This window comes from Engraulis encrasicolus, chromosome 13 (assembly GCF_034702125.1).
Source record: "Engraulis encrasicolus isolate BLACKSEA-1 chromosome 13, IST_EnEncr_1.0, whole genome shotgun sequence".
In the NCBI taxonomy this organism is placed as follows: Eukaryota; Metazoa; Chordata; class Actinopteri; order Clupeiformes; family Engraulidae; genus Engraulis; species Engraulis encrasicolus.
This window is the reverse complement of record NC_085869.1, coordinates 24,984,404-24,997,076: the sequence shown is the minus strand read 5'-3', so window position 1 is coordinate 24,997,076 and position 12,673 is coordinate 24,984,404. Positions and strand designations below refer to the sequence as shown.

At 43.8% G+C, this 12,673-nt stretch overlaps 2 protein-coding genes across 2 annotated transcripts in view; both read right to left on the bottom strand.

Moving 5' to 3' along the window:
• The window catches only part of dars1 (aspartyl-tRNA synthetase 1), a 31,415-nt gene extending 24,204 nt beyond the window's left edge, over positions 1–7,211 (bottom strand). The window contains exons 1-4 of the mRNA XM_063213529.1: positions 7,055–7,211; positions 2,893–3,004; positions 810–839; positions 491–548 (exon numbers count right to left, since the gene is read on the bottom strand). Coding sequence (XP_063069599.1) covers positions 491–548; positions 810–839; positions 2,893–3,004; positions 7,055–7,077 — 223 coding nt within the window. The 5' untranslated portion in view covers positions 7,078–7,211. The remainder of the gene's footprint in view (positions 1–490; positions 549–809; positions 840–2,892; positions 3,005–7,054) is intronic.
• Positions 7,212–10,570: 3,359 nt separating this feature from the next.
• cxcr4b (chemokine (C-X-C motif), receptor 4b) lies at positions 10,571–12,410 on the bottom strand. The gene is made up of 2 exons (XM_063214520.1): positions 12,298–12,410; positions 10,571–11,969 (listed from the first exon to the last, which is right to left on the bottom strand). Exons 1-2 carry the CDS (start codon positions 12,313–12,315, stop codon positions 10,920–10,922), a joined length of 1,068 nt encoding a protein of 355 aa, XP_063070590.1. The 5' UTR covers positions 12,316–12,410; the 3' UTR covers positions 10,571–10,919.
• Between the last annotated feature and the right edge of the window lie 263 nt (positions 12,411–12,673).

Here is a 12,673-nt window from a genome sequence, read left to right as displayed (position 1 = left end):
GTGTGTGTGTGTGTGTGTGTGTGTGTGTGTGTGTGTGTGTGTGTGTGTGTGTGTGTGTGTGTATGACTTCGTTGTTGCCCACTGGACCAGGTAGGGCACAACAACAAGACAGATGGATGGTGGTGCGACCTCCCCCCACAACCCCAAACCTCACCTGTCCTTTCCTGGGACTTTATCAGGAGCGATTAGTCACTCCAATTATCTCGACAGCCCCCTGAACAGTCAGCCTTGAGCAAGAACAGCGCTGAACAACAGCGTCCCAGTGTGAGTCATAATGGTATCACGTTATGCCTGGCAATGGAGCCTGTTGCCTCACTACACTCCTGTGAACTGACTGGAGAGAGGTGTGCTGAGGTGAAAGCAAAGATTCCTTTTTTCTCCCCCTTTTCCTTTCTCTTGTCTTGTGGAAACAAGGCCTAGAACAAAGCGATGGGACGGGGATGGGGACGGGGGGGGGAGTTGAACCAGACACGCTGACTCCTGGACTCACCCAGTTTCTGCTGGGACTGGACCATTGGGGGGACGCCGTAGCGATCCTTGGCAAAGTCCTGGAGCGAAATCAAGCAAGAAGGAGGGAGAGGGGGAGAGATAGAGAGAGAGACATAGACAGAGACAAGAGACAGAAAACAAGGGGAGGGGAGAAAAAAAAGGAAAGAGAAGAAAGAAAGACAAGACATAGAGAAGACAAGTTGATGGTGAGCAAGCAGAGACAGAGGCAAAGGCACAATAAAAAAAAAACAAGGAGTGAAATAAGTCTGGTGGGGAGCCAGGGAGGCATCGTCTTTACGGCTCACGTTTCATCTACTTACTTCTTCATCTGTGCTCTGCTGCTCCGCCGCCTGTCAGAGAGAGAGAGAGAGAGAGAGAGAGAGAGAGAGAGAGAGAGAGACCATCAGACCCAATAGAGATATATTTCATGAACTCAAGAGCACGAGGCCTTGCTTTGAAAACAAAACCAATCACAAGAAAGACTCAGCCTTCATTCATACAGAGAGGGAAAAAATACTAATTGCCATGATGAAATAGAATGCTTTTATTTTGGCAATAGGAGGACAGTAAAATAATGTCGAAATACAAAAAATTTTTGCATATTAGTTTGTATTAGTGCTATTCACTTGCTACTTGCACAACCAGCGTCTTTTGTGCTTATGTACTGACGCCAGTGAAGTGAAAGTTGAGTGAAAACTGTTGAATAGTTTTTGTGCCGTCTTGCTTGTATTATGTCTTGTTATGTCTGGGTACTGTGTAATGTAATGCGTTAAATCTTTGTTTTATCATGTCATAGGCAAATGTAACTTGCCTGGTGTTAACCTCACTTGCTGACAAAATGTTCCCCATTGGAGACGATACATTTTCTAACTAACTAACAAACATGAACTTAAATAACAAACAAATCATGCTAGGAACACAGAGATGAGTTGGCACACTAAGTTTCAACAAAATGGCAGTATTTGGAGATACAGTATTATTATTACTAAAAATAAAAATGCATCCACGTTTATAACGGGGAAGCAACTTCTTTTTTGTGATTGTCATTTTTATGAGCACTCACAGAAGAATACGTTCCAGCAAGGGAAGCAACTCCTCATGGGAGAAAAAAAACAAAAAACATGCAAGGCATATCTACTTCACAGTGTTAGCACGACATGAATACATCACTACGCGAGCTCTCTCTGTACATTTCTATGCTTGTCCTTCAGAGAAGGTGACATGTACGCCCACTACTTATGTGCTCTTGACTGAGCAAACAACATCATTGGCAAGGAGCGCACATTCACAAGTACACTTTGCCTCGTGTTTCAAAACATCGCACTTCAGTGTAGCGTGTCGCTGTCTACCACAGAGGGGAGGTGGTCAGGATGGAGGGGTGTGTGTGTGTGTGTGTGTGTATGTGTGTGTGTATGTGTGTGTGTGTGTGTGTGTGTGTGTATGTGTGTGTGTGGGTGCGCTGATGTGACCTTGTGTTTGGTGTGCGGCGCTCCAGGCTCCTGCGGCTACTGAAATGATATGCCTTCTACTGTGATGCTCCAGATATCAAAGGGACACACCCGGCAAGCTCTCTAAGCCTCTTCTGACTTACCAAGGCACCAGTAGGCATTTCTAAGTCAAGTCTCTCCTCTCTCTCCCCCTCTAACATCACAAGGGCTCCAGCGTAACAAACAGTAAGTCAATGGCTCGCTGGAGCTTAGTGTGAAAAAAAGGCTGTAAATATGATTTTTTTGAAAACAGTACAGCAGATGGCAGTAAAATAACGAACCCTGCTGTTTTGGCGCTTGTTTATTTATGCTAAAACCCACAGCGCTCTCTTTCTGACTTAAATAGACTTTTGTTTTTGGGGGCATAGAAAAACACAGGAGTTAACAAGCACAGGAATTGAGACAATGGTGCACACACCCCCCACTTTGCAGACTGGCCAGTGCCCACACGTCATGGTGCGCAGCTGTGGCAGGCGACAGGAGTGTGGGAGTGGGAAGGGAGGTGGACAAAGCTGATGGTGGTGGTGGGGGCACGTATCTACAATCACTTACTACGTAGTTTGACCTGCTTCTTGTATGGCAGGCGACAAGACTGTGGGAGTGGGTAGGGAGGTGGACAAGGGTGGTGGGGGTAGGGGTGGTGGTGGTGGTGGTGGTGGGGGCACGTATCTACCACCACTTAATATGTAGTTTGGCCTGCTTCTTGTATGGCAGGCGACATGACTGTGGGAGTGGGTAGGGAGGTGGACAAGGGGGGTTTAGGTGGTGGGGGCACTTTTCTACAATCACTTACAAGTCTGGCCTGCTTCTGGTCTGTGGAGGGTGACAGTGTGTAAGAGAGTGGAGTGGTGGTGGTGGTGGTGGAGAGATGTGGGAGTGGGGGAAACGCTTTTCTTTTTATTTTTAAATCACTTACTAGCTTGGCCTGCTTCTCTGCCTTCTTGGCCGCTTTCTCCGCTTCCTTCTGGGCTTTCTTCAGCCCCTTCTTAGACTGGGCCTGCTGGTCCTCACCACCCTCTTCACCCGCCCTGCAAGCAGGAAGCACACACACACACACACACACACACACACACACACACACACACACACGCACACGCACACGCACACGAGCACGCACACGCACACGCACACACACAGTCAACTCACAGCAGCAACCCCAAACCAACCCTGTCTGAACTCATTACAACCACCCCACGGCCCCTGCCCTCACCCCCCCCCCTCCTCCAAGTACCCAATTCCTCACCCTTGCCCATCCTGAAAACGGAAAGCAACAAACCATACACAAAAAAGTCTCCGTCAGCTGGCTCACAACTCTCCAAACCGCAACCCCCCCACCCCCCATCCCATCGCAACTCAACTAACACCCCCACACACCACCACCCCTCTTAGCCTCACTCTCACCCCCTCCCAAGTACCCAATTCCAATCTCCTCCACTTCCTCAGGGGATGTTTTCAGAGGTGGTGGTGGGAATGGTGGACTGGTGGGAAAATGCATTCCACCCTCGGCTCACCGCCTGGGCTCACCAGGTCTCCCCTCCTGACTTTCAACTGCTGCAGTGCCACCTTTAATCCTATTGTTTTCTGGCACTTCTGAAAACCCGGTCAAAGAAGACAGCTGATAGCACATCTTGACTGGCACTGTACTGCTCATGTTATGCTTTCATTGGGAACAAAAGGTTGTTTATATTATCTACCTACCCATATACCCAGGAGAGATGGGCTTGACTATGGGTATGAGCTTAGACAAAAAAAAGATGAGAAAGGCTTCAAACAGGATTCCTTGGTCTAATACGTCATGTGAAAGGCAAAAAAAAATCCTGGTCGAAGCAGATTTTCTCGTGCTTTCTAGTTGCCATTGTGGTTCTGCTCCCAGGCCAGACTCTTGGATATGCAGGCTTTAAAGGTGCACTGTGTAGGATGGTGGCCAGAGTAGAAGGGCTGGGTTCAAAAGATCGAATCGCGATCCAATATCGATTCACGTTCAAAAAGGGCAATATCGATTCACAACTTTGTGGATCGATCTTTTGCAGATCATTATAGGGGCTATTTTTTCAACCACATCCTGTAGCTCTCTTCCACAGTTTCCCACTTATTTCTCACATGTTTGTGTGGGTATCAAAGGCTGAGATATTTAGGTTTTTATAACCGGTCTTAGAATTCTAGGCATGAATGGGTTAAAGTGACAGCCCAGCAATAAAAAAGATCGATATCGAATCGAATCGGATCGTGGATCGAATCGTGGCCTTCTGGATCGGAATCGAATCGATCCAGGACATTCGGATCGGTTCCCAGAGTAGGTATTGCAACTATGCTGCTCATTGAAACTTTGAAAGGTAACATTTGTGAATGGGCAGCATGAATTTTGGAAATAAACTTGTAAAAAATATTATACAGTGCAGTGTACCTTTAACCCGTTTTATTATGAGTATGAGTACAAAAATGGTTGTAATTGGGCGGGTTTAGAGATAGGACGACTATGTTGAATTTTATGCTTGTTACTGAATAGATAAATAATTGACACTGAGTATAATGAGCAGTTGTGCCTTAGTGTTTCTGCTTAACCTTTCACTTAGTATTGGATTTAATCCCAGTAGGCACAGTAAGAGCAACACGTGGGTGGGGGAATAAAAGACCAGTATTCCCATTCCCATGACTGATGTTCCCTTCAATGAGGCATCTAACCACACATTGCTTCTGTTACTGAACCAAATTCCACTCTTAAGCATCATCTAAATGCAATATGTTTATTCGCTACAATTAAGCTCACTAAAATTGAGGTCATGTCTTTATAACATACGTCATCATCAAACCCAGACACTCATGAACACATGTGCCTAATGTTCGAAGGGTATTTGATGCCTTTTTGTCATATTTCATGCACAGCTTTGAATCATGTCACTCATATTGAAACTTAAAGTCTATGACAGTTTTCCAAAGGGTGTTGTCACCTAACCACTTTCACCTGAATGGTGAAAGTAACCAAGAGCAGACAGTCTGCCAGAGTACCGGTATGTAACGTTTTCAAACGGTGGTAAAAGATAAGATAGACCAAGAGACTATTTGCCCTTTGTACTCTCTTAATTAGCGGCAAACAGCCCGGATCTGTCACTCAGGCCCTGGGACTATCACCGACTCCATGCAATCTGATAAAGCCAGCTATGCCACTTTGGGATATGAATCCCAGAGAGCAGAAAAAGCGAGTGAGAGAGCGAGCGAGTGAGTGAACAAGCTAACAAGATGGGCCTAGACCGTGTACAGCGACGCTGTCTGTAGCTTTTGCATGTTCCCAAGCGTGAAAGCCGAGTGTGGGTGTGCACACATATAAACATACTGTAAATACACACAAGGATTTAAAATAATAAAAAAAAAAAACACACAAACTTGTGCACACAAGCACATAAACGTGGCATTCATAAAGACATACACACAGGCACATTAACACATGCACAAAAACACACGCCCCCACCAGTTCCACTAACGAACAATGGCTGGCAAAGGAAATTGGAAGGCCCAGCCACCCAGGCAAGTGCAGGCCTATTACCAACGCCTGAATTCACGGATGAGTGTTCACAATTAACGTTTTAAAACAGAGTGTTTTGGCATAGCAGGTTAAAGCAGCAGTAAAACAAACTCAATCGACACACACTTTCATGCTCCATCTGGTACAAAGTTACTGATTCCTCTAAAAAAACAGCAAAGTAATTAACATCTAAATAAGTAACTTTTTTCTCCTCCTGGCTGTTATACAAGTGAAAATCCTAGTAAGGAAGCACTGCCGCACGGAATGTTGTGTTCCTTGTTTTCTTACACTATACTACACTGCTAGTCTGGACCTACCTGTTCTCACTAAGCCTGTCTATAAATTAAATCAACCCCCATCTTGACCTGTCCAAGGCTATGGCAAGAGGTGAAAGGTCCCAGTTTGAAATGTAATGAGACAAAGAAACTGGCCAATGTGCTAGTTCTACTTGTGCACTTAACCCTTCCATGAAGCTCATCTACCAGACTGCTGAGGACATATGGCATGCAGATAATGTCTGGGTCATATATGGGAGGGCTTTTACTTTCTGAAGCCAAGATATCTCAACCTCTGGCTTTGACAACATGAATGACAACAGCTTGAACATGAACAATCTGTTTGACAGCTGTAACAACTAGTGGATCACCAGTTTCATGAAATCAGAGACTTATTGATATACTAGCAAAATGCCTTGAAGACAACCCGGCATGGACAATGACAAAGACTAGTGAAAAAAGGAGATGGTGTTTGTTATATAGAGATTCTCGTTGCAGGTTGTTTGGTGTATTGATGTTACTTTCCAGATTTAATATTCAAGATTCTTTGACCCGAAGGAAATTTGTCTTGGACATACAAAAATAAACGTGCTCTTGGTCACAACTGTGCTATCAGGTGGGTCTGGTGTAGGCTACGTGTCTGATGCGTACACATGGGACAGAGTAGGCCTGACAGGATTTACTACGGCACAGATGAGTGCCCGGTGGGTAATGGCCTAGTAACAAAAATGTCTTAACAGGCCCACACCTGTTTCAATTGCATCGACATGCAGCTGCCACAGGGGCTTAGACAACAATTTTAAGAAAACAGTTATGAAATAAAATTGCTTGTTGTAGATACAACATAATCGCTGTAGCAACCTTTTCCATTTCACTTAAATCTACTGATTACACCCTGGTTACACACAGGACTTTTCTATGTCACGTGAAAAAACAGTCTTTGCAAACTTCTGTTTATTTTCTGCCAAGTAGGCAAACTTGACAGCAAGCTAGGTGAGAAAGAAAGAATGCTTCTAGTCTCCCGATCCATGCGTGTTGGCTATACTTTTGAACTGTCTTCACATTGGTATTCTTTATACATTTTAAACAGCGATTTCACCTGTCAAAAAATATGTGATATCGATGCTGATAGTGCTGATGCAATCATCTGCAAGCGTGTCTGAATGGAATTGCATGAGCATAACGTTAGCTTCCCAAGCTAGCTAAGTTTGCAGCTAACGACAGCTGGACATAATCTTCTTCATATCAAATGTTTGACAAGCTAATAAGGTACGTTTACTTACCCTTTCAATTCATCTTTAGTCATGGCTGGACGTCTATGTGCCTAGACTCAACAACTTACGTGACTAAGTGTTTGAAAGTCTATGCAAGTACAAGAGAATTGCTAGGGATGCGATTCCAGAGACACGCATGCAAGGAAGGAATTATTTTGCTGGTGCACTGGAATGACGCGTGCTAATGTGTCCGTACAGAAACAAATATGAGGTGAATGGATTCCGGGGACACAGTGTGGCCAACTGAGTTGCAGTTGCAGCCTCTATGTTTGTCATAAATAATAACATTACATTACATTGCATTTGGCAGATACTTTATAACCAAAGCGACTTGCAAACGAGGACATAATAATCATAGGCAAAATCACTAGTAGATACAAGTGCACAGGAAAAATACAAAACAACAAGTGCAGATGCAAAGAAGGTTTAGTTAGGGTTTTTTTTTTTTTTTTTTTTTTAAGAAAAGTAGAGTCCATAGCCTATGCATCATGTCAAGAGTCTGGCCTGGGGCTAGGCCAGCTCAAGCATTAGTGTAGACAGTCACGAAAGAGGAGAGTCTTTGCTTCTTGAAGGCTGCACGAGATGTGCATAGTCTTAGTTTATCATGTGCTTATCATGCACGTATCATGCAGTTGACCCTTTGGGAAAGTAATTCCCATTTCAATTCTTTGTATAACAAGTGCATTTAAAGAAATTGACAACAAAGCGCCGACTTGACTTGACTTTCGACAATATTCTGACTTCTCTCTCTCTCTCTCTCTCTCTCTCTCTCTCTCTCTCTCTCTCTCTCTCTCTCTCTCTCTCTCTCTCTCTCTCACACACACACCACACACACACACACACACACACACACACACACACACACACACACACACACACACACACACACACACACACACACACACACACACACACACACACACACACACACACTGCTTATTTCTGTTTAAATCTATCTACTAAATAATTCACACACTCTTTCATTTTTCACAGTCAATTAACTTCACCACATGTTACACGTTATGTCAGCGATTTATTGGCTTGACACTGAATCCATTTTTTGATAACCTACCCCAAAATTCTATTTACATTAGGAAACCTATTTTTCATGCGGCCTCAACCTGCCATCAAACAAAGTTTATTAATTTGCATTGCTCGTAAAACAAACAAACAAAAAGTCTCATCGGGCAGAGTTGGCCTATCAAACACAGGCTAGTGTGCCATTGATATGTAGGCCTACTACGTGCATCACCATATAAACCATTGGAAAAGCTCAAATAGGCTTGATGTCTTTTACACGGTAGACCTTCGTTTGTGTGTCGGGGCCATTAAATCGTTTCACGGGTCATTGCTCCCATGACCTCCTGCGGCAGGAAGTGGCTGTCTTCCTGGGGCTCCTTTCCAAACCTTAAAGCCCATTAGGCCTATTCCCCCATTCCCATCATGGTATAGCGTAACACAATTGCAGATTACTCATCTGAACTAGCCCTTTACGATGAATAATGGTGGGACTCACACATTGTTTCGTGTATAAAAAGTGCAGGGAATAACACCTGGAATAAAATAAATGAACTGCCTTTTATTTCACCACACAATAGATAGAATTGGGGCATCTATAGCGCAACTAAAGGGATGAATATAGCAGATACACACATGGGCAAAATAGTTCATAGCACATTAATTAGAACATATGGCACAACCAAATGAGTCACAAACCCCATGACTCCATAAAGCAACACATTTAAAAGACTCATCATACAAATAGTGAATCTGAATCAAGGTTTTTAAAATTCAACATAGAAACACAGCAGGTTTTCTGCACATGTGCGCTGTGCTTGCATGAGGAATTTAATATCGTCTTGACTTGTGCCATGTGAAACTGATCAAATAAAGAGTCTTTTCATCTTTTTCTATCCTGTGTGGTCTTCCATAGTTATATCATGAGGAGAGCTGCTTCATTGAGTAAGCTCTGACACAGCCATCTCGAAGGTCATAAATCCACAAAGATAAATGGCTGCACTGACAGATAGTAATTCACCACACAAACAAGACCTTTCTCTGCTGCTTTATTTGTTTATACTGCTGAGAAAGCTGCATTTTTTTATTTCCATTCACAGATAAATAACACAACACACGTTAACAATGGTAAATGTTGCTTTACTTCAAATGCTACATTTCTTTGTTAGAGTGCCCTGCAATAAAGCACTTGACCTATGTGTGTGGCATAATAGAACCCCCATGTCATGACCTTAACCTCCATAAAGATTTGCATTCAATGGCTTACCACAATCCCAATGAATGGCTGTCGACTGGCTGTACATGGGCTTTGAAACAGGCCGTGATTAGGGTTATAGTCTGTTGGATCGTAGGGGGTAGAAGAAGGCCCGTCTGGGGACTGATCCCATTAGCTAGATGGATTTTCAAAAGGTAGGCCCGATGAGGGAATGGCGCTCCTGTGGAGCTCTGATGATTCTGAATTGGTAATAGATGTCTTTGATGCCTGATGGAGGAACTATTACTTTGCATTTCCAACTCAAGACAATTAGGCCAATCTGTCTCCTTTAGGCCTATTTAGCCGTCTGACTCCATGAACTTCTGCAGCTGGTATACCATGATATACAATAGACAACACATAGGATTATGCCATATTGGGCAGAAATATTTTATTTATTTATCCTTTAGGGTAGTCACATTGAGGCAATTGCATCTTTTCCCAGTGAGCTCTAGATATAGAGGAGAGGAGACAGAAGATGGTGATGGTTGCAACATCTAATTTATTTCTGTCAGACAGGCCAACAAGAGGGATTATACACTCATGTTCTTAGGGCAGGGGTGGGGAACCTTTTTCATTCAAGGGGCCACTTCAAATTCATCCGAGGGCCGTAAAAGTCCTCCGAGGGCCATGAACACAAACCAGGATTTCTCCCTGCGCTTTAGGCCTACATTGAAGGCGGCCACCTTTACAACAGACCCTACCAAACAATGATTTCACAGGCATTTGGCCCATTTGCGGGTCTTAAGTATATGACTATAATCACTGATAGGGAAAGGATGTTGCAACCATCCCCTGTTGCAACTGTCCCCGATCTCCCCTGCTGTATGTCTTCTATTGTTGACTTGTACTTTTAGGTCTGTGTGACAACGTACAAACTCATGACTAGATGTTGTTTGTGGTGTTTCCACGACATCCTTGGTTTTGTATCGCATTCATTAGTGAAATCCAGACACCGTTGAGAGTTCAAACAATAAATCACTGTGTGATTATCATCCTCTGTCTCGGGCAACACGTAGTCTGAGTGTTTTATTGGAGCCTAACTATGTGTTTTTTGTCATTTAAATGAGCAGATGTTCTTGAATTTGCAGGGGCCTTGTGTGTGTGGAGTCATTCCGTCAGTTAGGTTGAGCTATTGTGTTTACAACCTGACAGATCATTCTCTGCTGCTAACACAGCCCATCCCCCACTCTCTCCCTGCACTCATGGACAGAGGAAAAAAACACAAGAGGAGTCATGCGTAACAACCTTAAAAAACTTTTATTTTCAACACAATATTAACAACATAGCATTTAAAAAAAGACTGCAAGGTAGAAAACAAAACAGTGTATGCTACCACAATATTTAAATAACTTATTTTTTAAGCAAACTTAAGTGCCTATACAAAAATGGAAAGCCAACTATGTACACATATTTACAACAGTGGCTGTCTCAGTAGCAAAATGAACAGCATTAAATCCTTTATTACAAAGTTAGTTATCAGCAAGAACAAGTGTATATAAAAGCCCTGGAATAGTCACAGAAGACTTTTTACACACAAAAGTGGCATATTTGTACAAATCAAAGTGTCCGTTTTTTAAATAATGTCCATAAAAGCGCCCATTAACTGGAAAGCGCACTGGAGGATTCGGATTCTGTGGACACTGATGAGATGGGCCCTCTCTTTTTGGTCAGCATCTTCTGGCTGGATCTGCTGTTGAGCGTGCTGCGGGCAGACGTCTTGAATTTTACCCCCAGGAAAGCGTACAGAATGGGGTTCAGACAACAGTGGAAGTACGCCAGCACTTCTGAGATGGGAATCCACTTCTGAAGGCCCTGCATTAGCGCACAATTACGCACGAGATTCAGCTCCGATAGTGTGTCCACAAAGATGCCAATGCAGTAAGGCAGCCAGCAAGTGAAGAAACAAACGATGAGGATGACGGTGGTCTTCAAAGCCTTTCTCTTCAGCGTCTGTCCTTTGGCACCCTGAGACAGCCTGGCGATAATGATCCAGTAGCACGTGAAGATGACGAGGCCGGGCAGGACAAATCCAACCAATATGTGCTGGAAACGGAACACAGCCATCCAAATCACGTTGCCGCTCTGTGGGTAGATGCGTTCGCAGTAAGTCCGGGAACCTTTCTCCTCCACTCTCGCAAACGCCATGTCTGGAATAGTCAGAAGCGCCGCTGGCAGCCAAACTCCGAAGTAAATAATGCGCCCTGCCAGAAGTTTTCTGGTATCTAGGCTGTTGGTTGCTTTTACCACCGCCAGGTATCTGTCCAGACTAATGAAAGCCAGGATGAGAACGCTGCTGTAGAGATTGACAGTGTAGATCATGTGGACCGTAACGCAGAGGAACTCCCCAAAGTACCAACTGCTGGCCACATCCACTGCCCAAAAGGGCAACGTCAGAACAAACAGCATGTCAGCCACGGACAGGTGAACACGGTACTTGTCAGTCATGCTGGACGACTTCTTCTGGTAGCCCATCACAACGATAACAAGCCCATTTCCGATAATGCCCAACACGAAAAATATTCCGTAGACGATTGGGAGGAAAATCTTCTGGAAGTCGTTGTTGTGCGCGCCCTCGCAGATCTCCACATAGTTGTCCTCCTCGCCTGACCCATCATCGGTGCTGTTGAAGTCGAATTCAAACACAACCTCCTGCAAAACAAAATAGTAAGAATAGGCATTTAATTCATGGCCATACAGCTAAGATGTAATGTGTTTTTTTAAACAGCTGTTTCTATTTGTCAAGCAGTTCCAATATAGCCTATTACGCATATTAAGAATCTGATTAACTGATATCTTCTTTTAAGTGTATGGAAACTAATTGTTCTGGATGAGGCTTAGTTCGTTTGATTTGCATGTCCACTTTAATGTGAACTTTGTTGTATACCACTACCTTTACTAACATTATGCAAGCCCTATAATGATTTATACCACCTTTCCTCCATCTCATTTACCATCACAGAAAACTTGATGTACTTACGTCAATGTATCCCTCCATGGTGTTCGTCTTGAGTTAAGTTTAGTCCCTGAGACGTGTAGGTGGAACGGGAGAAAACAGGTATCTTTGAGCGGGCATGCTGCCCGCACATGATTTTAAACAGTTGTATGAGGCGCGTCTTGGAGGAGGCAGGGCCGGCTGGCTCCACCTCTTGCGTACACCGCCTATCTGTCGCCAGTCGCGTGTCGCCAGCCTCCAACAACACCAACAGAAAGTTTAACACTAAATTATTTACACAGTCGTGCCTGTTAAGGCATTACTCTGTTATAATGACATTGTGTAACGCAGCCCAAAACGCATATTTTTACGCACGTTTATATTTGCATGATAACAATTCCTCTATACTTTTTTGCATGGC